General features: G+C 42.3%; 2 protein-coding genes across 6 annotated transcripts; both read left to right on the forward strand.

Moving 5' to 3' along the window:
- The first annotated feature begins 12 nt into the window (after window positions 1-12).
- Window positions 13-8984, forward strand: LOC118081486 (resistin-like beta). Of its 4 annotated transcripts, none has more exons than XM_088663126.1 (4): window positions 13-394; window positions 7064-7203; window positions 8379-8456; window positions 8781-8984. In XM_088663126.1, the coding sequence occupies exons 1-4, from the start codon at window positions 279-281 to the stop codon at window positions 8915-8917; spliced, it is 471 nt and encodes a 156-aa protein (XP_088519252.1). In that variant the 5' UTR covers window positions 13-278; the 3' UTR covers window positions 8918-8984. The 4 variants fall into 4 exon arrangements, with proteins under 4 accessions (XP_088519252.1, XP_088519254.1, XP_088519253.1 ...); XM_088663128.1 differs by lacking the exon at window positions 13-394 and adding an exon at window positions 453-572; XM_088663127.1 differs by lacking the exon at window positions 13-394 and adding an exon at window positions 4442-4551.
- Window positions 8985-11206: 2222 nt separating this feature from the next.
- Window positions 11207-15593, forward strand: LOC118079963 (resistin-like). 2 transcript variants are annotated; one of them, XM_035104797.3, is made up of 4 exons: window positions 11207-11258; window positions 13365-13504; window positions 14485-14562; window positions 15395-15593. In XM_035104797.3, the coding sequence occupies exons 2-4, from the start codon at window positions 13381-13383 to the stop codon at window positions 15529-15531; spliced, it is 339 nt and encodes a 112-aa protein (XP_034960688.1). In that variant the 5' UTR covers window positions 11207-11258; window positions 13365-13380; the 3' UTR covers window positions 15532-15593. The 2 variants fall into 2 exon arrangements, with proteins under 2 accessions (XP_034960688.1, XP_034960687.3); XM_035104796.3 differs by lacking the exon at window positions 11207-11258 and adding an exon at window positions 11574-11770.
- Window positions 15594-24306: the final 8713 nt, after the last annotated feature.

Here is a 24306-nt window from a genome sequence, read left to right on the forward strand (position 1 = left end):
CTCGCCCCTTTTGTGAGCCGGCCCGCGGGAGGCACACCTCGGGAGTGCAGGGCGGGCTGCCCCGCTTCCGCACGGAGGGGCTGCCCGAGCGCGCCTGGTTCAGACGGCCAGCCCTGTCCTGGGGGTGGGGTAGGGTGGGGGTAAGGTTGCCTGTCTTTGTTTTCCTGCTATGACAGGACGGCCGGCCCCTTGCAGGTGAAGTGGTGAAGTGCCGCCCAATTCCGTGCACGGGATCGGGCTACAAACCCGATGCCGGAACAGGATTGCTCCACAGAAAGATGCACTTCGCGCAGCGGCCTGCGGGGCGGCGCCAGGCAGGACGCGTGACAGGGCGGGGTGCACCTTCCAGCTCGCGGCGGACACGTGTCCAGGGGAGTCAATATTGGGGGTCCGGGTAAGCCCCGTCATGGGCATAGCCAAGCAGAACGGAGGGGAGGTTCTGCCCCCCTCGTTATGGGTCAGGAAAAGCATGGTGAAAAAGAATCAGTGCATCTGGTGGTTTCACGGGTTCTGAAATGAAGCAAAGGCACGTTTTATTTTGACATTATTGGCCCAGATCACTCCCTATCAAAGTAAACACAGCTGACAGGATTGGTACCAAAATGAAACTATTGAGAAGCAAGAGGGATGTATCAGCAAGGTTTGGCGGAACCTTGAGGCTGAGAGAAGTAAAAACCATATTTTGTAAAACTGAAGGTGGCAGCCCCAGGCTGGAATATACAATAAGGACTGTTTTCTACTGCTAGCTATATGTCTGTGTTTAATCAATTTGTCCTTGGGAGGCCTTAGTATTTGGGAAAAATAGGAGGAGGGAGAGGAAGGGGGCAGAGAAAATATATATGCTGAGATTGTGACTTGAATGATTTGTGACTTGTTATTAATATCTCCATAAGAATCTTTTGAATATCTTTTTCCTACTTAAAGAGGTAGATGGGGGGGATTAGGACTTTTAAAAAGCCAAAGGAAACAAGCTTCAGACATCTGAAGGCAGCCCTGTTTAGGGAAGTTTTTAATGTTTGAAGTTTTATTCTGTTTTTAGTGTTCTGCTAAGAGCCGCCCAGAGTGGCTGGGGAAACCCAGCCAGATGGGCGGGGTATAAATAATAAAATTATTATTAAGCTTCCCACCTGCATTTACTGCTTAAACGTCTAAGCCCTTCAGTCATTTTCTGCAACTGCTCCCAGTTTATGACAGTGCAAGGCCTCAAGAGGGATCTCCTGCTCTTTGCAGCAGCAGTAGCAGCTGCTGCTTCCGTATTTCAGTTCTTGAGCCTTTGCATTTCCTTGATTTTGCTGCAGTTTCTCCTGCCACTCCACCAACAAGAATCACATACTTTCACCACTTTTCTTCCTTCCCACCCTAGGGAACCTCCACTTTCCTGAAAACAGTGCAAGGCCCACTTTTGTAATTACTGTTATCTCCTTACCATTCAGATAAATGCTAAACTGAAGACTTGACTTTACTTCACTGCTTGGGCTCAGAAGGCCAGAAGGTCTATATTAATCTATCCTCCCTTACTGCTGTGGCTCAGGATGCATATCTGTATGAAGTACTTTGGGATGAGCACTTTAATTCCCCTATAAATGTGATTGCTGAACAGTACATATTCTCTTTGAGGGTTCACTTACCAGGAGACCAGATGAATATGCAACTGCATTATGTGCATTGAGTGCCACTTGTGTTTTTGGCAACATATATGATTAAAGACCAATTGTTCTGGAAACCTTCCAAACTTCAAGGGAAACCCTTAATGGAAAGTTACAGGTAGGTAGACGTGTTGGTCTGCCGTAGTCAAAACAAAATAAAAAAATTCCTTCCAGTAGCACCTTAGAGACCAACTAAGTTTTCATTGGTATGAGCTTCCGTGTGCATGCACACTTCTTCAGATATCTGAAGAAGTGTGCATGTACACGAAAGCTCATACCAAGCAAGCAAGCAAGCAAGCACACAGGTCACCTTTGTCACAGTGAGGACGTCTATGTCCTGGCCAGGCTTGCGCCCAATCTTGTTTTTGTACAATCTTGTTTGTCCTCAGTAACCAAAATTATATTATCAACATATACAAGCAGAAAAGTTGTTTTCCTTCATTTGCAAGAAATCGTACAAAACAAAGTGACACTAATCAAGAAAAGTTCCAGGGTGGCAACAGAGAGCAAACTAAAAATGGTTTTGCAGTTCATCAAAACTATGCAGCAATATCAAGTTATAGGAAAACTGGTGCTATTAACAGTAATCCTTCTAGTTGGTTAATTGGTTTGGCAACTTCCATGCATATGAGGTGTGATGCTAATTATTGCCCCAAGAGTTAAATGATAACTAATCAGAGGCAGCTACAGGACAGCTATGAGATTCAGGTGAGGGTCAGATACCTTGTCAATCCTAGCAGGTATATAAGAGGACGACCTGGCCTCTTAAAGAGGAGAAGCATAGCATGGTAGACTTGTATATTTAATAATATCTTATGTCCTTTAGAGGAGAAATTGTGAATTTTAAATACCCGTCGTCATCCCTGGCTTTCATCCTTGGCATTCATCCTTGTTTATAACACTCTTCCATTTTCTTCTAGTTTTGAGGGTGGGGTGTGGGGTGGGGAGGGGAGGGGCCTCACAAGTGGAGTAGCCTAGGGCCTCTTCATCTAAATCCAGCCCTGGCCAAATCACTCTCTTCAGTCCTACCAGGTCACAATTTCCTCAAGCTGTGGAGGCGGAGGCCATTCACGGCAATTTCACTCTTTTTCTTTTTGTCCCTTTCAGTTCCGTCTTGCAAGGCAAAAGTATTTTTGTCACTGTTCCTGGACCAAACCACAAAGCTGATTTTCAAAGCTGCCTTGTTTGAAGGGTGACTTGCAGTAAAAAAGACATTTTCCCAAGTGTTGCAACTGTGTTATACAAGAGGGGGTGGAAATGCATTCTGGTTGAAAAGAGGGTGAACTGCTGCAGGGAATATTTCAAGTGTCGCCATGACCCATCACATGCCTCCATTTTGCCAGCTGAAAATAGATGAACATGAACTAAGAATGGTGGCTGACTGGGTCTCCTTACACCATAATTCTTACTCGGGTATATTGAGTTGAACTCCCCCTATAGAAGGGGTAGACAACATGCTGCATATGTTGTTGGACTCCAGTTGCCATCATCTCTGGCTATCAGTGTGCGGTCAGTGGAGTCTAGTCCCCTAGATGTTCCTGGTAAATTAAAGTACTAAAGCCTGGTGCCCCCTTCCCAAAGTCCAGGAAACTTCTGCCCAGCTTAGGGAGGCACAATGTTCTGACGGGGGTCCAAGAACCCGCCCACCACCTTCCTAAAGCCCACTCGGCTTTGGGAAGAAGGTTGGAGGGCTCCAGCATCCTGTGCTTTTGTAGCTAGGGGGTGCTGTTGATCCATCATTGTCAAAACAAAGGTATCCTCAACAGCATGGAGTGCCTTTTACAGCTTACATTTATTTATTTGTTAAATTTATATCTTGCCTTTACTCCCCAAACAGCCCAAGGTGGCACACACATCCACATTTTTAAAAAAAGTATTCTAAAATAGCTAAAATATTCTAAAAGTTGTTTCAGTTAAAAGCATTATAGATACAGAACATTATTTTGCCTAATGATCTGAGGGGTTGCAAGGAACAGGATTCTACGGACACCAAATGTGAACTTTTGAAAGAACAAACTCCTGAAAGAATGATGGAGGCAGATGGCATTCCACAAAAGGGGAACAACCATTGATTGCAAAGGCCCTGTTATGGGTCACGAGTCAGTGCCAACTGGACAGCACCAACAAGCCCCACCTGCAGATCATAGGGTCTGAGGTGGTTGATGTTCAGAAGGCACAATTTTAGGTATTTGGGTCTCGAGCCATTTAGAGCTTTATATGCTACTGGGAACATCTTGAATTGGGTTTGTTAGCTCACTGGCAGCCAATCCAGTGATTTCAGGACTGGTGAGACATGATTCCACCAGGCTGCCTCACTTACCAACTTAGTAGACACATTATACATTAGTGCAGCCTCTGGACCATCTTCCAAGCAGCCGTAAGTAGAGCGCATTACAATGGACCACATAGAAAGTCACTAGACCTTAGTATAAACATCCTGCTCCTAAGAGTTGAAAAAAATATCATTATATCTAATCTTTGTGTTCACCAGCAAACATTAATTATCACCCTCCCGTAAGCAGGAACCAGACGCCATACAGACAATGAAATCTTTTTTGAGGTACACATTATTAAGGAACTACAGAGAGAAAGATGTGGCCTTCCCAAAATTAAGCATGTCCCCCCCTCCTTACTTCAAATCTATTTCAGTAAACACAATGGTAAGCTACCAGGAATGACAATAGTTCAAAAAACTTAGGCATTACATTATTCACTCTCTCAGAAAGCCATATAGAGATTAGATAGCATGAAACTTTACTTTTCAATGGTTAGTCAGCTTACAGCTCCAACAGGTCCTCCTCTTGGCTCCTCAAGGATCTCAAAGAGCAACCCGGCACTTTGCTGGACCACAGACCAAAGGAAGAGGTGAGAGACACTGTTACTTTGCTGGCACAGAATCCTGAAGGTGAGAACTTAACTCTCAGAGAGCTATGATACTTGACTTTGCATTCCACTTGCCCAACCTCGGGCTCGACCCTATGACCCTGAAATTAAAGAGTCTCATGCTCTACTAAGCTACATATCTGTTTGCAACTAGAGAGGTGGAAAGTGAACTATGTTTATTTGGCTGTACCTTTTGCTGCCATGGGAAGAAAGTTTTGTATGCTGTTGACCATTCATGTGTTAAACCTTCTTCATAACAATTATATTAAAAAAAATTTTTTTAGTAAACTTTAAACCCCCAGTATTTCTACATGTCACTGTTTTTAGTATTCTTGTCAGAAACATGACCATCTGACTGGTTTTTATCCTTGTAGATGGGCTCAGTTTTGTTGGAACGGTTGTTTGGATATTTAATTTGGGTCTATCTTAGGGCTGAATTTGATCTATTGCTGGGTTGATTTCACCGACTATAAAAACGGTTTTATTGTATGGTTTAATTCTCTCTGTTTTCCTTTGTGTGTCTCCAGGTCATTAATGATGAATAGTGCACCATAGTGCATATGCCACCCTTTTCAAATATCTACACCCCAATGTGTCTGGTGTTCAGCCTCCACCCTATTGTAAATGGACAGCTGAGAAGTGGAAACTGTTTGCACAGTCTTCGCTGTTTTGCATAAAAAATGTTTGAAGTATATTTATATTGCTAAAAGCTTTCAGCAGTAAGGATGCCCCAACCCCTAATGCTAACCAGGAAATATTGTGATAACATTGTACAAGGGGGTATTCTAGGGGGTGTCCCTACTGTGGACAGGTTGTATATGTGCACCTTTGGGGCAGAGGAGTAAAATGTATTGAAAGGTGACACCAGTCAGGTGGGAGTGTTTGCGAAACTGTACTTAAAGCGGGGGTAGTTTGGTTGGTGAATAAAACTTCTGGAAAGGAAATTGTGCTTTTGAAGGTACGTGGCTTTTGACAAAGTAATGGTGAAAAATAACAGTAGGCAGGCTTTTGTATCTCCTGGATTCATATTCCAAGTAAGGCTATCAACAGATTGATGCTGTACATTAATGTTTTAAGATATATATTGATCATTCTTGCTAATAAATGATTGATCTGATTAATAGCTTATCTCTAATGGACTTAATTAATTAATTAATTTCCAATTGAACCCTCAGTAGGAAAAATGTATTGAGAAGGCTGAGGGAAGTATCTGTATAGGTATTTATAGCGGTTTCTTTTGACTCTGCTGCAGATTCAAATTGGGTTGGGTTAGGAACATCATCTTAATTGCACTTCAAGGACCTTAGTTTCAATTAACTTAAAAACACACACAACAACAACCTGGTGGTGATTATAGATAATAATTTAATTATACGACGGGATTGACCATCACCTTCTGCAAGTTAATTGATTCCCTCCTCCTTCAAGGTGTTTTTACTTTTCTGAAGGACAAACTACACATAACACGCAAAATGCCCTCCATCTTCCTTTCTCCCTTCCCGATCCCAGGTGCCCATTTATCCTGGAAAATACACTTGTGGAATTCCACTGGGATAGAAATGAGAGTTAAAACAATTGCAGAAAAAGGGAGAGTTAAAACAGCCAGTGGGGGGAAAGTTTCATATGCCCTTTGGCATGAAGGTTGTGCGCTGAAAGCCCTATATTTTTCTGTATGTAGAAAATGAAAACCTTGATCCTGTCTTTCACACATTGACATGTAACATGTAGTTTGCCCCAGATGTATCAGCATATGCTATCTGTAGTATTGGCTGGGAGGTTCGGGGCACATTCATACCATATATTTAAAGCACGGTGATATCCCTTTAAACAGTTATTGCTTCCTCCAAACAATTCTGGGAGCTGTAGTTAAGGGTGCTGAGAGTTGTTAGGATATCCCTATTTCCCTCCCAGGGCCACAATTCCTAGAGTGCTGTAAGAATCAACCCATCTTTGCAGGCAACCCTAGTCATTGTAGCTCTGTGAGGACAATAGAGGTCTCTTAGTAACTCTCAGTACCACATTAGCTATAAACCCATCCATGACCAACAGTACTTCTGTCTTATCTGGATGAAGTTTCGTTCAGTTCCTTACAGCCACCAGGTAGTTCAGGTTTTCAGCCGTGGGTCAGGTTTGTGCAATTCTCCACCTCTCCCCAGTGCAACATTTCAAAAAGAAGCTCGATCTTGCTCAAGTGACTCGGTCTCCATGTGGTCTCTGTAATACAAAATGTAATAGGCCTCATGGCCCCATACTGGTATCTTCAGCTGGTTCCAATAAATACATTGTTCCTACGTCTTCTTATGACTCGCCTCTCACTTTCTGGTTAGATTGTGATGTTGGTAATGCCAAGGTTGCAGGTTCGATCCCAGTATGGGACGGTTGCATATTCTTGTATTGTAGGGGGCTGGACTAGATGTTCCTCAGGATCCCTCCCAACTCTATGATTCTACTTCTTCATGCTTTTCCTCCAAATTTTGCCATTCGTGACATGGCAGAGTATGCAATAGCTGGATTATTATTATTTATCTGTACAGGAAATTCTCCACCAGCATGATGAAATGCACCATATTCCTGATCTTTGCTGTGTTGATTCCTGCAAAATATGCAAGTCCTCAGTCATGTGTTATCGATACTCTGATTAATGGGAAGATCCAGGCAGCAATTGATTCCAAAGGTATTTGGATCTAAGGCCCCTTTATGATGCTTGAAACTCTGTTCCCCATTGTCATTCTAAGATTCCCAGCTTCTTCCAGGATTGTCTGCTTCTAATAATACTGTAATGTTGAATGCTTCATTTGGAGATTATCTTATCACCTAAGTTTTACCCTGGATCAGCATCCTTACCCACTGTAAAGTAAAAAGGGGCATGAACCGTAAACCCATTACCCATACCAGAAAAATCCTTCCATTTTTCCTAGATTAAATTAACTCCAGTTTGGTAAAGTTAGCTTCAACTGGGGATCTTGTTTGATTTTTAGATGTGATTTCTCATTGGAAAGTGTCCAGAGAAATAATTTATGTTAGGATAGCTGACATTTTCTGTAATTCATAGTTAAGAATTCAATGCAGAAATCACAGTTGATACCCTTATTTAAGTGAGTTTAAAATGCAAAACTGAACATATTGTACTAATTTTGAAAATTGGTTGGCAAATTGTTGTTGTTTTTCTTGCAGTTGTAAAACACACAATAGTAGTGTAGGGAAAACATAAATGTTAATTGTTTGCTTTACAGCTGAAGTGGCACACAATTTAATTTCAATTTGATTTAAATCAAGGGAAGAGAAAGTGGCAACGCTAATGTTTAGCCATGTTTTCTTGTGGCTCAGATGGAGAAATCTAGGGAGACACTAATTTCTGCTCCCAATCTTAGACAGACAAAAAATGATTAGTAATTTGTCAACAAGGAGTAACCAAGAACCAAGAGGGTTTAAAATTAGGTTTTCAGACTAGGAGATGCCTGTCATAACTTTTTTCTTGCCCTGAGAACTCCTTAAGAGATGTGAACTGTACAGTTCTCGATTGTGTGAAAGATTTTGCCTCTTCAGGAGCTACTGTCAGATATAAAGCATGCACAAGCAATTCAGAGAGATTCATGTGACAAATGTAATATGGAAATCAATCTTGCATCTTTGACTGAGTAGGAAGATTTTTTTAGCTATGGGGTCAAGCATACAAGTCTTCTCTTGGAGGGCAGGGAATATACTTTAAATGTATGGGGTGTATACAGCCTCTGAATGAATATTATGTTGCTTGTAGCTGTCTAAATAGCAGCAAGAACAAATAAAGCTTTTCTATTTGAGCAATGATGGCATGCAGTAGAACCTTAACCCTCCTGTCTTTATTTACAGTGCACTCAATTCTGGCAAAGAGACAGCTGACTTGCACAACCGCATTTTCTCGTGGTGCTAATGCCCACTGCCCTTCAGGTAAGACATATTGTTGGGAGAAGAGCAGAGACTGGGAGGGTATTAGGGGCAGGGACATGGAGGACAGGAAAATGACTTACTCTGTGGGTAGCGGCTAAACACATCCCCATGGGATCTCTGCTTGATTTGTGTGGTCATGAGTATAAAATCCAAGGTCATGGCTGGGGGAAGCTGGTTGGGTGTCTAAAACTGTGTCATTAGCACAGCAGGGCCAAGGACTTGCATTTCAACTGCGATGGTGTCTGATCAGGTGGATATCCTCCACATTATGGGCATTAAAGTGCTCCCCTGCCTGTTTCTCTAACTTCTCTTTTCTACTCCCAGGGTACCTGGCCACTGGATGTGCCTGTGGAATGGGTTGTGGTTCCTGGGATATTCGTGGTGATGCTGCCTGTCACTGCCAGTGTGCCAGAATTGACTGGACTTCTGCCCGTTGCTGCAAAGTGGCCATTGTTGGCTAATGGCGCCTCATTTGCTTGTTGGTTGCAGCTTCTATGCTCAATAAACTCACTTCTATGATTTTATGAACATTCTTGTGCAATAGTCTTTTTTTAATGTATCTGGAGTGGCAGCTGTTGAGAGATGTCAGAAATCCATCTTCTTCTACTTCCTGGTGTGACAAGTTCACGAGAGTTAAAGGAAAATACTACTACTACTACTACTACTACTACTACTACTAATAAATTTATACCCTGCCCATCTGGCTGGGTTCCCCCAGCTTCCTGCAGCCAATCGTAAGCCGTGCCTTGGTTTCTGAATGTTTTGGAAGTAAAATGGACTTTCGGAACGGATTCCGTTCGGCTTCCAAGGTACGACTTATTATCTGAAAGGATGCATATTTCACACAGCAAAATTAGCTAAAACAAAATCTTAAGCATTTCAAAAGAAAACATTAGTAAAGGAAGTCAAATATAAAATTTACGTTTAAAACAGCATAATTAGCAAGATAATGAAATAATATCACAAGTATAGAACATATCAGCTGCTGTTGCTGCCAGTTCTGCCAAGGGTGATTCCTGGCGGCTGTGGAAGTTCAGGCTCAATGACCTGGGTCTGTATTAAGGGACAGCCAAGATGGTCTCTGGTCTCTTTTGCAGCTTCAGCTTTTGTAAGAATGACATTGGGGAAGCATTGCAGAACAAACAAGCAGTATAAATTCATCACTAATTCACTATTTTTGTGTTAATGACATGTTGCAGAATACACCCACAAAAATCTGCACCGGTCTGGAGTGGTCCTCAATACCTCTCAATGTCACTGATTTGATTGTACTCTTGGCAGAATCATGACAATTTAACTGGTTTTTCGTTATTGTAGCTGGGCTGAGTTTTGTTCGATCAGTTTAGGGTTGCCATATTTCAAAAAGTGAAAATCCAGCAAAGTTGTTGAGCAAAATCTCCAAAAGTTGAACATACAAATACACAAGGTAAAGGGACCCCTGACCATTAGGTCCAGTCGTGACCGACTCTGGGGTTGCGGTGCTCATCTCGCGTTATTGGCCGAGGGAGCCGGAGTACAGCTTCCAGGTCATGTGGCCAGCATGACAAAGCCGCTTCTGGCGAACCAGAGCAGCGCACGGAAACGTTGTTTACCTTCCCGCTGTAGCGGTGCCTATTGATCTACTTGCACTTTGACGTGCTTTCAAACTGCTAGGTTGGCAGGAGCAGGGACCGAGCAACAGGAGCTCACCCCATCGCGGGGATTCAAACCGCCGACCTTCTGATCGGCAAGCCTTAGGCTCTGTGGTTTAACCCACAGTGCCACCTGCATCCCTATACAAATACATAGATGACCACAATGCACCTCCTATCCTTTCAAATACAGTCATACCTCAGTTTAAGTATGCTTCGGTTTGAGTACTTTTAGTTTAAGTACTCCGTGGACCCATCTGGAACGGATTAATCCACTTTCCATTACTTTCAATGGGAAAGTTTGTTTCAGGTTAAGTACGCTTCAGGTTAAGTACGGAGTTCCGGAACCAATTAAGAGAGCCAGTGTGGTGTAGTGGTTAAAAGCGGTAGACTCGTAATCTGGGGAACCGGGTTTGCGTCTCCGCTCCTCCACATGCAGCTGCTGGGTGACCTTGGGCTAGTCACACTTCTCTGAAGTCTCCCAGCCCCACCCACCTCACAGAGTGTCTGTTGTGGGGGAGGAGGGGAAAGGAGATTGTTAGCCGCTTTGAGACTCCTTCGGGTAGTGATAAAGCGGGATATCAAATCCAAACTCTTCTTCTTCTTAAGTACTTAACCCGAGGTACCACTGTACCTCCATGTGTCCAATGTTCAGCCTCTACCTTCCTCTAAAACACCTTTGTAAACACTAAGAAGTTTATTCAAAAGCTGGTTTCCTGGAAGCACCACCTTTGCGGTTTTGCATAGAAGAACTGTGCCCCCATTGTCTGCAAATTTGTATTGAGTAGCAAGGCTCTCATTTTTATGCTGGATCGCAAAAGTGGTAAGGCCAGGGGGAAACCCCTGGAATGTCCTAATTCCATGGCTCGTTTACTTGCCACATTCCTTTATTGCACTAGAGTTTCACAACCAAGAGCTTTCGACAAAAAGCATGCTCTGTCTCTTTGACCCCCTGCTTTGTGACCTAACAAGGAAACGTTGTGAGAACATTGTGCAAGGTGGTGTTCTGGACAGCACCGCAGGGGGGGGGGGTGTAAAATGTTTTGAAAAGGTAAACCAATTGGATTAGAGATTTTGCAGCTCAGATGTATTTAAAGGGGAGCAGTTTGCTCAGTGAATGAAACTTCTTGAAAGAAATTCCTGTTTTTGAAAGGAGGTGCTTTTTGACAAGGTAAGGGTATTTGACAAGGTATTATGTATGGTAGGTGGGATTTTGTATCTTCTGAGTACATAGTCTAAGTAAGGCTCTCAACAGAAGCTTGTCAAACATTAATGCTTTATAATATATATTGTTAACTCTTGCTCATAAATGACTGATTGATTAATAGCTTATCTCTAGTGAACCCAATCAATGAATTTCCTATTGAATCCTCAGTAGAGGTCACATTTGGAGAGCACTGAATGAAGTATCTTTTGACTGCTGCAGGTTCCAATTGCATACCTTCCAAGTGTCCCAATTTTCCAGAGACAGTCCCAGAATTATAGAAGCCTTCCCAATTTCTGATTTGATCACAGAATGTCCTGGTTTTCCTTTTTCCTCCCCTCCATATTTTGGAGAACAATTAAATGTGGTGTGTGTGTGTGTAGGAGCAAAAACAGAATCCTATTTATACAGAAAATTAAATGCCTGCACCAGATGAAGGAAATGATGAAGCTGGCGTACAAGGCCCTTCCTAAACATAAGTAACCCACTTTACATTCTTTAATTGCAATGCTTCACCAGTCAGCCATTTCTTAGGAAACACAGGGAGTGTTTATTCCTTTATTGTAAATGAATCCTTACGTTGTCTACTCAGATGTCAGCCGCACTGTTTTCAATGGAAATAAAAAAATTCCTTCCAGTAGCACCTTAGAGACCAACTAAGTTTGTCATTGGTATGACTTTTTGTGTGTGTGCACACTTCTTCAGATGTTTTCAATGGAACTTACTCCCAGGTAACCGGGTAAAGACTAAGTAGCCTTATCTGGCAATCCTAAGCATTTTTACTCAGAACTGAGGGAGTTTTTAATGTTGTTAAAGTTTGATGTTTTATTGTGTTTTTAATTTTCTGTTGGCAGCCACCCAGAGTAGCTGGGACAACCCAGTAAGATGGGTGGCATATTATTACAGTATTATTATTATTATTATTATTATTATTATTATTATTATTATTATTATTATTACTGAGTTCACTAGGATTTACTCACTGGTATGTTCCAGATTATTCTCACAGTTTCTACTACTACTATTATTAGTAGTATTATCATGAGGATCATGATGATCCACAGTGCTCTTTTTCTAGAAAAAGAAGTGCTGGAGCTCACCATTAATTCCTCCCTTATTCTCTACCAGCAACATCTTCCCACCCACCCACTTTCCCCTCTGTTTCCCATATATATCCCAGAGAGAGAGACAGAGACAAAGACAGAGAGCGCTTGAGGAAGAAACTTGAAAGCTAAACCACCTCTTCATAATAGCCTCTATCCAGCTAACCACAGACAACAACCCGGCAGCAGCAATACAGACCAGTGGAAGTTTTCAGGCTCCATTTAGAAGCAGTCTCACATTGGGTGTGCTTCAATAGGTGCATTCTGGAGGCTATTAGTGCATGAATTACAGTGTGACCACGCCTGTTTTTTCCAGGCAGCTGAAATAAAGTAAGGCACCCTTGCCACTTTTGCATCAAGAGGTAGCACCACATTACAGAGCACTCCAAACTGCTCTGCCAACTGGTATCTTAAGGTGGGGAGGTGGGTTTCTACCTCATCTCACACTGGCTATATACAACGTTGAGCAAAAGATTCCAGCATTGCAGGGGGTTGGACTAGATGATTGCTGTTGTGGCTCCTTCCAACTCTACAATTCTATGATGCAATGACTCTAGATGCAGAGCTTTCTTTCTTTTTTTAAGGAAACCTACCTTTCAGTCATCACACAGTTCAGGGTATCGGCCCCTTTGCTGACAGAGCCTGTATTGCAGCCCACCGAGCACAGAGGGCAGGCACAGGAAGCCCTAAGACAGACAGACAAGCAGTGCCCCTACTCTCCAATCTCTGGAAGCACCAAGAATCCTGGAGGCCTCATATTTCCTGTATGGGATTGGCTACAGTGAGGGTTCTTCCCTTGTGGCCTCTGTAATATTAAAGACAGGCCTCATGGCCTCAAACTGGGATCTTCAGTTAGTCCAAACAGATATAGTGCTCCTATGTCTTCTTATGATTCTATTTCTACTTGTAATCCTTGCCCTCTGGATTCTGCGATTCCTGACAAGGCGGCTGCGTTTTTTAATCTCTGCAGGATAATCTGCACCAGCATGATGAAATTCGCCATATTCCTGTTCTTTGTTGTGTTGATTCCTGCAAAGTACGCAAGTGCTCAGACATGTGTTATCGAGAGCCTGATTAATGAGAGGGTCCAGGCAGCAGTCGATTCTAAAGGTATTTGGATCTGAGTGCCCTTTATGATGCTTGAAACTCTGGGCCCTATTGTCATTCTATGATTCCCAGTTTCTTCTAGGTCTGCATCCAAGATATGGGAACTCTGGGCTGTTGGATCACCAAGCTGTTACTGGGAAGAGGGATTGATTGTTAAACCACTCTAGACTTAGTAGCTCTGTGAAGGAACTAGAACACCACTATTTTTAACTGGGCAGCTTACAGTTAAACACGTCTACTCAGAAGTTAGTTATATTGAATTCAGTTGTGTTTACCCCCAAGGTGTTAAGGTTGCAGCTTTGTCTTTTAAAGAACAACACCATTTTGAATTGGGAAAGTCAGCACATCACGGTGCAATCCTAACTATTAGGATTTGGAAGTAAATTCTCTATTTAGAAGTAAATCCAATGGGACCAACTCCCATTTCAATGGGGTTAGGAGTGCAGCCTTAGCTAGGGGAGCAAAAGCAAGGATCCACTGAACTTTTCCAGTGACTCTCCTGGGCAAACCAATTTACCACCCATGACAGAGGCACACAGACAGAGAGAAAAGCACCTATGCAACCACCAGCAGCACTCTGAGAGAAGCTCTGTTCTGAACTTTAAAAGAGGGAGAATGTCGGCTCTGTGTCAGAGATAATTCCACAGCAGAATGAGATTTTTGTGGACTGGAGAGGCATAACTCACAGAAGCTTGAGTGGGATTTCCGTTTTGTGCCATATACCTATACATACATTTAAATCACATTCCCCACCCCAAAGAATCCTGGGATTTGTAGTTCACATCTCACAGAGCTACAGTTCCCAGCACTCTTAACAAACTCCAGTTCCAAGGATTCTTTTATGGGCAAATATGCATTAAATGTATGGTGTGTACATAGCCTCAGAATGAAGCCTCTATTTCTTGTAACTGTCTAAATTGCACCATTAACCAAGTTTTCTATTTGATTCAGTGTAACTCTGATCCTCCTGTCTCTTCTTGCAGTGTCCTCAATCCTCGCCAAGGTCCAGCTGACTTGCACAGGCACGTCTGCACCTGGTGCTGATGCTATCTGCCCTTCAGGTGAGACATCTTGCTGAGAGAGAACAGACAGGGAGAAAATCCAGAGCAGAAAGGCTGAGGCCAAGGGAGCAAGAAGAGAACTCATTTCCATGGAACTCTGTAGACATGAGTATAAAATATAAGCTCATAGCTGGGGGAAGCTGGGTGGGTTGCTTAGTTGGATTATTAGCACAGCAGTGCCATATGTTGGGTGGGAGATAAATATAGATCACCCATGTGGGTTAATTAATAAAAGATGTGAGGTAATTAATAAGAGACGTGGGATAATTAATAAAAGATCCCTAGATCCAAAGTGCGGGGCGAAACACACTCCAGTAAGAGAGCCCCAGCAGAGTTTAAAAGACACAAAATGTGTAGCAACAGTGAAGTGTTAGGAATATAGGCCTTCTAATTTCCTGTTTAGTCCACTTACGTGTTTTACTTACAAACTCCAAAGGTCTTATTCATGAGCTATTTCATGCAGCAGCAGGAAAGGCACAGGCAGAAAATTATTAGGTTACAAAATACAGGAAAATACTTCTGAGCACGTGGTTTGGGCTTGAAACCATCAGGCCCAGACATGTTGCCTGGCCGGCTTCACATTGTGGAAGAGAGTAAACAAAGGAAGCTTCACTTTCTTCTTTACCGGAGGTGAGCGGGTGTGACCCGAGTCTGGGAATACAATTCTGTCGTCTTAACATCTTAAGCTTGATAGTTGCATTTGACTGAAATATCCCACACTGAGCACTTGCACCTCAGCTGTGATGGTGCCTGATCAGGTGGATATCCTCCACATCAGGGGGATAAAAGTGCTCCACTGCCTGTTTCTCTGACTTCTTTTTTCTACTCCCAGGGTACCTGGCAACTGGATGTGCCTGTGGAATGGCTTGTGGTTCCTGGGATATTCGTGGTGATAATGCCTGCCACTGCCAGTGTGCCAGAATTGACTGGACTGCTGCCCGCTGCTGCAAAGTGGCCATTGTTGGCTGATGTCTGCTCAGCTTCCTGTTGACTCCAGCTTCTATGCTCAATAAACATGCACCTTTTATTTTCTCATGCTCAAGTATTTTCTTTGAATGTATCTGGAGTGGCAGCTGCCCAGAGATGAGAAACTGGGAACAGAGGAAGTTTGCTGCCTTACACAGAGTCCATCGAGCTTGTCTACCTTGGCTGGCAGTGGCTCTCCAGGGTTTCAAGCAGGGAGTCTTGCCCAGCTCTCCCTGCAGGTGCTTGAGATTGAACCTGGGACCTTCTGCTTAAAATGCAGATGCTCTAACCAGTGAGCACCTATCTGCCTTTGCACAGAAGATTGCGGAGTCAGTGTACTCAATGCTGCCACTAAAGTGTCAAGGACTAGCAGGGCTCTGCGTAATGGCTGGAAGAGCTTGAAAGGTGAAGCAATTTATATGGTTTTGTGCCTTCCACGAGGCACTAGCCAGAGCTGGAGGATGCGGAGGGGTCCTAGCTGTAGTTTTTTATTTTGTCAATAGAGAATTAAACTACCAGCTGTTTGTCCTCTTGTCCTCAGGACATCAAGACTCCTAAGAGGCTTTGACTCTCTTCTGTTTGTGCCTGCTGCATCACGCTTGCATTATAGAATCACACAATTCTACTTTTTCAGTACCAAAGTACATACTATATATGGGAAGGGAGAAAGACATTAGAAAGGCAGTAACTTGTTGACACAGGGTGGGGTGGAGTGGAGTGGCAGTGCTTACATGGCTTCTGCCTGGTGGCAGCAAAGGTCTAATGGGAACAGGGGGCAAGCAGAGGGTACTACAAGGGAGCGGGTGAGCCTCTTGGACTTGCCAATCCAAAGGACGGTGGTTCTAATCCCCACGACAGGGTGAGCTCCTGTTGCTCTGTCCCAGCACCTGCCAACCTAGCAATTTGAAAGCACACCAGTGCACGTAGATAAATAGGTACCGCTGTGGCGGGAAGGTAAACAGTGTTTCCCTGCGCTCTAGTTTCCGTCACAGTGTTCCGTTGCACCGGAAGCAGTTTAGTCTTGCTGGCCACATGACCCAGAAAGCTGTGGACAAACACCGGCTCCCTCGGCCTGAAAAGCGAGATGAGCGCCGCAACCCTATAATCGCCTTTGAATGGACTTAACCATCCAGGGGTCCTTTATGTTTACCTTTACCTTTACAAGGTGTGCATCTGAACCTAGCACACGTATTCCTATGCACATTCCAAGGAACTTTAGGATTTTTTACTGGAGTTAAAACACTCCTCCATTATGAATATGTTTTTAGCCTCACCTTATGCCCCAAGAGGCTCATACGTCAAAGGAATAAACAACGCTTGGTTTATTACATGAAATGAAAATGACAGGGTATATGGATGCCACTTTCAAACAGCAAAGTTACAATATAAGCAGGCAGCAAATCACATACCATTGTTGTTGTTGTTGTTTAGTCGTTTAGTCGTGTCCGACTCTTCGTGACCCCATGGACCATAGCACGCCAGGCACTCCTGTCTTGCACTGCCTCCCGCAGTTTGGTCAAACTCATGTTCGTAGCTTCGAGAACACTGTCCAACCACCTTGTCCTCTGACGTCCCCTTCTCCTAGTGCCCTCAATCTTTCCCAACATCAGGGTCTTTTCCAAGGATTCTTCTCTTCTCATGAGGTGGCCAAAGTATTGGAGCCTCAGCTTCACGATCTGTCCTTCCAGGGAGCACTCAGGGCTGATTTCCTTAAGAATTGATAGGTTTGATCTTCTTGCAGTCCATGGGACTCTCAAGAGTCTCCTCCAGCACCATAATTCAAAAGCATCAATTCTTCGGCGATCAGCCTTCTTTATGGTCCAGCTCTCACTTCCATACATCACTACTGGGAAAACCATAGCTTTAACTATACGGACCTTTGTCGGCAAGGTGATGTCTCTGCTTTTTAAGATGCTGTCTAGGTTTGTCATTGCTTTTCTCCCAAGAAGCAGGCGTCTTTTAATTTCGTGACTGCTGTCACCATCTGCAGTGATCAAGGAGCCCAAGAAGGTAAAATCTCTCACTGCCTCCATTTCTTCCCCTTCTATTTGCCAGGAGGTGATGGGACCAGATACCATACACACCTTAAATCTAAAAGAGCGAGGTAACCCAATGAAAATGTCAACTCGTTTATCATTTTCATATATAGTTAACATGTTCTATATCATTTTAAAGATAACCATGAAGATAAAGCTTCATGATCTGGCAAACAGTTTTTCAAAAGGGCATTTTACATCTGAGTAAAGCAACAAGAAGCATGACATGCAAGATGGCTCGGATTTTCTCTGTTTTCTTCCCCTAAATAAAAAAATTCCTTCCAGCAGCACCTTAAAGACCAACTAAGTTTTTATTTTGGTATGAGCTTTCGTGTGCATGCACACTTCTTCAGATACCCAGATTCTTCAGATTCTTCCCCTAAAGTTCAGTTAAAGACCTCTTCAAGAAAATAGATAATAGGTTAATTGTATTGAGAGTTAGCTTTATGAAAATATGGTGAAATGTGTTGTACATGCAACATTTCTTGTGACCAATGTAACCCAACAATGGCACAACTTACATAGCAGAAATATGTTGTCATGTGCACCATTTAAACTTATTTTTATGAATGTCGTATTTCCTTTCCTGATAATCTAATAATTTAATAATTATTTGAGGAGCAATCCTAATGTCAAAATCCATTTTGCTCCCATTGGAGCAACAGCCATGATGGAACCAATCAGGTTGCTTCGTCTGCTGCATGTGGACCATGGCTACTCCTCTAGCACCTCACCACCACCCCGTGTTGGTAACCAACAGCGACTTGAGCATTGGGAGGCCAGTGCGGTGCAGACCCACCTTGCAGGGCCCTGCCTGCTGCCACTGGCAAGAGATTTGTTCCCTATCCAAAGGTCTTCAACTGCAGCACAACTTGGGACACATATGTGAATCCTCACAGTAGTCATGAGGCAGATCTTTCTAGACACACATTGTATGTTGAGATGGGATGGATGTCATCCTGTAACAAATCTGGGATGTACTGCCTATGGAGGGTTTAAAGGGTGGCCTGGGGTTAATTCTCATATCCCAATGGCTCTTTTAAAGTGCTAAAGGAAAAGGAAAAGAAAAATGTACCCACAGCCTTTCCAGAATTATATTGAACTGCTGCTCATCTTGAGACTGGGAACACAAGAGCTGATTTATGCTTCCATCAGCCCGGATATGTGGAAGCGAGTTCTTCAGATTATCAGACTGATCACTTCAGAAATAAATTGAGAACATGTTCTGTCCTGACAAAGACGGTATGCTGTCACCCATTTCTACACAGTACTTAGAGCCTTCTTCACACATTATGATGAATGTGTGGAGGAAGAGGAAGAGGAAGAGGAAGAGGAGGAGGAAGAAGAAAGAAGAAGAAGAAGAAGAAGAAGAAGAAGAAGAAGAAGAAGAAGAAGAAGAAGAAGAAGAAGAAGGAGGAGGAGGAGGAGGAGGAGGAGGAGGAGGAGGAGGAGGAGGAGGAGGAGGAGGAGGAGTTTGGATTTGATATCCCGCTTTATCACTACCCGAAGGAGTCTCAAAGTGGCTCACAACCTCCTTTCCCTTCCTCCGCCACAACAAATACTCTGTGAGGTGCGTGAGGCTGAGAGACTTCAGAGAAGTGTGACTAGCCCAAGGTCACCCAGCAGCTGCATGTGGAGGAGTGGGGATGCGAACCTGGTTCACCAGATTACGGAAGAGAGTGGTGCCCACTTCCCTTGCTCTTCCTATCATGCCCCTTTGACATAACTTGTGAAAGAGTCTATATAGGTACAGACTGCATGTGCAGTAGGAGACCTTGCCTTTCCTTTTGACCCCGATGTCATAGAGAGAGTCCATGGAGGAATCAAGACACATATTTAAAAAAACACGTCGTGAACATGCTTTTTTAAAAAAGAGTTTTGAAAAATATATCGAATTTGCCATAGCTCACCATCACCATCTAGTATCACATTTGCATAATGCACTTTACAACACACTTAAAATGTTTCATTTGCACCTGTATAGCCGAGTCCCTTATGGAGGAAAGTTTTATTGTGTATGTCAGGTGTAACCAACATGGTGCCTCCAGATGGACTACAACTCCCAAGACTCCCAACATCTGAAGAGCACCATGTTAGTTACCCCATGATAGTGGGAGTTTCCTTGAAATTATGCTGAACATGAATAGGGAGACAAAGGAAGACAAAGAGAGGTCAGCAGCCACAATCCCGCTTATTGTAATGTATGAAGAAGACTTGGGTGACAGACTAATGCGGTAGAATTCTGGACTGTACTACTTCACTGTACCCACCTGGGGAAAGGTGTGTGTTACATTTACATTGTTTTCCAAACTGAAAGGCTCCCTGCCTATAATACCCCAGTTTCTCAAGGATAGAGCTTTGCTAAATTTTTCTTCCTGATGTGCTACTTTTCTATGGACAAGGAGCTATGATCATTCTAAAATATATCCATCCCAGGCTGTAATCTGGAACGATACGCTACAGAAGCCTACCCTCACATTGATATTTATTGCAAATGTAACAGAAATAAAAGAGAAAGTAACATCATCCCACATTAACAATCAGAATTCCGATTTAAATATATGTATAATTAACATGTTTGATGATTATAAGACATATGAGTTCAAATGTAGAAAATGTCGTAAGTTGTTACCAGCCCAAGTTTAGTTTGTTTGTACTAACATAGGTCGTATACATCTCAGGATCATGTTACTTGAGAGACCACCTTATTCCTAATATATTCAGTAAGTCACTGCAGTCTGTGGGAGAGCTTCTCCTGCAACTTCTATAGCTCTCAGAAGCCTGTTCCATAGTAATGTTTTTTGTTTTTGCTTGAAATATATTTGCTAGGGTTTTTGGCGATTTTCCTTGCTTTGATTGTGCATTGCCTTCAGACGATTGTGTTGAAGGCGAGTAACAAATTTATGATGATGATGATTTAGCAAGAGCACATTGGTCAACATGTCACTGCTGAGACATTCCTCTCTGTATATGTAGACCGTGTGTGTGTGTGTGTGTGTGTGTGTGTGTGTGTGTGTTATAACAAACATGACAATAAACATTAAGAAAAATAATAATTTAAAATCATGTATCATTTTACATACTGTTTATAGAATCAATACACTAGTGTAATGTGGGATTTCTACAATCCCTTGACTTCCCTCTACCCTCCCCATGGTTCCATTATTTCATTGTTAGATTTCGTTGTTATTTCATGCATGTCCAAGTTATGTTTCTATCCATTTGTCTCTGGTTTTATCTAGTATTATAATATTTGCAAATGTTTTTTGTATCAACTTGCATACAATGCTTTGACATATATGCAATAAAAAATTCCCATTCATTTTTAAATTTGTTATTGTCCTGATTTCTGAGTCTGCCTGTTAATTTGGCCATCTCTGCATATTCCATTATCTTAATTTTCCAGTCTTTTTTGTGGGAATTCCAATCTTTTTTGTGTGTGTGGCAATGTAAAGTTATTTTTTAAAAAATTGGGAAATGATGCATAATGAATTGAAGAAAATGTTTAAAATAACTTCCGTCAAAAAACCAGAAGCCTTCTTATTAGGAAACATAGGAAGGGAAATACCAACAAAATATAAAAATCTCTTTATGTATGTGACCACGGCTGCATGAATATTGATAACCCAATGTTGGAAAGAAGAATCCCCCCCCCCTGTATATTTAGATCTTAATGCCATCCATCCATAAAGGGATGCCAAGTATGTGACCCCTGCAGGGGGTTGTTGTTGTTGTTGTTGTTGTTGTTGTTGTTGTTGTTGTTGTTATTATTAATTTCCTCTGACACACGTTTTAAGGCAATGCAGAAATACACAAAGAAGCTAAAAATAGTTTAAAGCAACACAGAAAATAAGCAGCAGATTAATTTTAAAACAATATTTTTTTAAAATGACTGAGTGACAGCTATACATCCAGCTGGGAAAGCTTGCTGGGAAATAGGTCTCTTCCATTGTTTCCCCTGGGCACCTATCGCATCCCAACAACAATGCCATTCCATGGAACGGGGGAACAGAAAAGTAGCTTTCCAATTCTTTGCATGAACCAGAAGCCATATCTTGTGGTACACACTTAATTGAACCCTCCTTCCAACTTTGACAGCCACTTTTGAAAAAAAAAATAAGAACGAGGTGGATGAGTTCCTAAATAAACTTCCAAAATGCTGCATTATTGGTTTTTAAAAAACAAAACAAAACTCTTGAGAGGATATATGAAGGAATACCATGAAGCAAATGCATATTGAATACTATATAAAATGGCTCTCAGAGATGGATGAAAATATTACACGGGCTGTAAGGGAAAACAGCCTGCCTTTCTCTTGCAGTTTGGCAGTGTTATATGTTTTTCATATAAGTACCTTTGGAGAGAACTGAATTACCATTCTGAGCAATTGCAGTCCATGGCACCTTCCCGACACTTGCCAGACTAAGAGCTGCAATTGCTTGAAAATGACTCTCCATTAGTAGTGAGCTTTGCTCCCTTCCCAGTGCCCCTGCTTCACATTCCAGGCTGTAGTAGCTACTGGGGGACCTCAGCACCTGAGAGTAATTGTGCTCTGAACTGAGTAACTTTTCCCCTGCAGTTGCAAAGCAACTGGGTCAACAAGTTTTACAACAGTACAACTCTTACGTACTCTAAGCGCTGATGACTCCACATCCTTTTAAATTCTAAAATGTCTTTTTTTTATGCCAGGCAAGTTTTACATTTGCATGCGAACATGTACAAAGCACTCTGCTTTGAATTATTCATCTTCACAGTTGGCATGCCTTTCACATTCTCTCATTACAACACAGAATCTTAATAAGCAACAAATAACAACTAAATTAGCTTTCAAACAGCAACACAAACTGAAAGATGAAGCCTAAACCAAATGTATATTCACATAGAATTCAAGAAGGAAGACCAAATGTGTATAAGTTTTGAAAAACTGCACGCTCATTTTCCCGTTTCTACTTCTTGCAGATTTTGATATGCCAATGTAGTGATTCCATAACCTTGATAGCAGATATTGCTAGCTCAAAAATATTTTTTCATGTTTTTCTTCATCTTCAAGATTTGGATTATTAGTATCAAGTGTCTGTTGCCGTGTGCATCTACTCAAAAGAGATAAAAGGGGGAAAGCCATAGCTCAGTGGTAGAACATCTCCTTTGCATGCAGAAGCTCCCAGAGCTGGTTTCTGCCATCTCCAGGAAGGACTGGGAATGTCCCTGTCTGAAACCCTGGAGATTTCCTGTTAGTCAGTGTATATGGACCAATGTTTTTACTCAGTATAAAGCAGCTATCCTATGTTCCTAAAAGTAAGCCCTATTGAGTTCAATTGTGCTTACACCTAGGAACCAGGGCACAGGACTATTAAGTGTAATTGTTTAATTGTACATTGAAATGGACAAAGATATATTTATATGCTCTGTATGTGTATTGCTAAAGTGGCATGGAAAATTCCATTGAGCTAAACTAAAGAGCTCTCTGAGCACCCAGTGAATTGATAATTAACTTAGGATGCATCTCTGCTAGCTCTCATGTGGTGTTTAACCTTAGATCACATGAGTAAGGTATGCAGTTGCAAGTGAGCTTTTGTTCTCAAGCCACCGAAGACAAAGGCGGCCAAATGTGTCTCTCCTGAAAAAAGCTCAAGGCTGTAATTAAGGCTATGGAGAGAGACAGGCCTTTGATTTCAGGTCTGTTTGTAGTTATTACATATTTGTAAGAAGCTGAACCTGTGCTTGGATAAGCACATGATTTTATGCAACTAATAGGATATCTCATTCTTTGTTTCTGTTTTGGAACAAGTTCTGTTGTTAAAGCTTTGAAACCGTATTTTGGGTCTGGACAGTTTTTATGCTGAGGAGTCAGTTTTTATTCAACCTATTGCTTCAAGCTGTACAGTATTAATATCTGTAATAAGGACCACATGTTGGGTATTATATTGTTGCAGAGCTCACGCAGACTGTTCAGAAGCAATCAGTTGCAAGCAGGCAGGATGAAGCAGGAACAAAACGCTGCTGACTAGTAACTTGATTTACTATAGAGATTTATTATTTATAGCAGGTGCAAGTTACTATATACAGGAACAGACATGGATCTTAAACTCTCTCGAACTAACAACCACTACTCCAACAACATCCACAGGAGAATGATGAGTCATCATGCCTTTATAGGTGACTTCAGCCAATAGCATAACTGCTTCCAGGATCCATATCTCTAGGCAGAATAACTCCCTTTGCTCAGTCTTCCTGGCCTCCGGCCAACTTGTTAATTGCTTCTGTGGGAAGCTGCAATATCAAAGAGTAAAATCCCAACACCGCAGTCTCAGTTTCACTTTAGATTTGGATTTTTTTTTTTACAGCAAATATAAATATTCACTTATTTAAACAACTCATTGGAAGAAGTTAATTTCCCTATTCTGCTTTTAAGACCCTTGCTCTAAATCCAGAGGTGGACATTCACACACATTGCATCAACATTCCTTGACCAAGTTTGCTCATTAGCTTCCTTGGTCATTGTGGTTACAACATCAAAAGGTATGTCCGTTATGGGCAAATAGATTCACAACTCTTACACAAAGCCCAGAAGCACGGCCTATGAGGGTGGACCATGTTCCTGTATATCTAAACTCTAAAGTTGAAGACTGAAGTGGCAGCTAAGAAATGGCCAAAGTACAATGGCACCCACTCTGCCCTTTAACTAATGTGCAGTCAATAAAGCTTCCACGAGTCAGCTTCAGTCACCACCCATGCACACCCA

Source organism: Zootoca vivipara, chromosome 2 (assembly GCF_965207765.1).
Source record: "Zootoca vivipara chromosome 2, rZooViv2.hap1.1, whole genome shotgun sequence".
Lineage (NCBI taxonomy): Eukaryota > Metazoa > Chordata > Lepidosauria > Squamata > Lacertidae > Zootoca > Zootoca vivipara.

Coding starts and splice junctions, on each gene's coding strand:
- LOC118081486 (XM_088663126.1), top strand. CDS start 279: ATGCACTTCGCGCAGCGGCCTGCGGGGCGGCGCCAGGCAGGACGCGTG. Junction 7,204..8,378: donor GGCAGCAATTGATTCCAAAG/GTATTTGGATCT, acceptor CTTTATTTACAG/TGCACTCAATTCTGGCAAAG. Junction 8,457..8,780: donor TAATGCCCACTGCCCTTCAG/GTAAGACATATT, acceptor TTCTACTCCCAG/GGTACCTGGCCACTGGATGT.
- LOC118079963 (XM_035104796.3), top strand. CDS start 11,604: ATGTCCTGGTTTTCCTTTTTCCTCCCCTCCATATTTTGGAGAACAATT. Junction 13,505..14,484: donor GGCAGCAGTCGATTCTAAAG/GTATTTGGATCT, acceptor CTCTTCTTGCAG/TGTCCTCAATCCTCGCCAAG. Junction 14,563..15,394: donor TGATGCTATCTGCCCTTCAG/GTGAGACATCTT, acceptor TTCTACTCCCAG/GGTACCTGGCAACTGGATGT.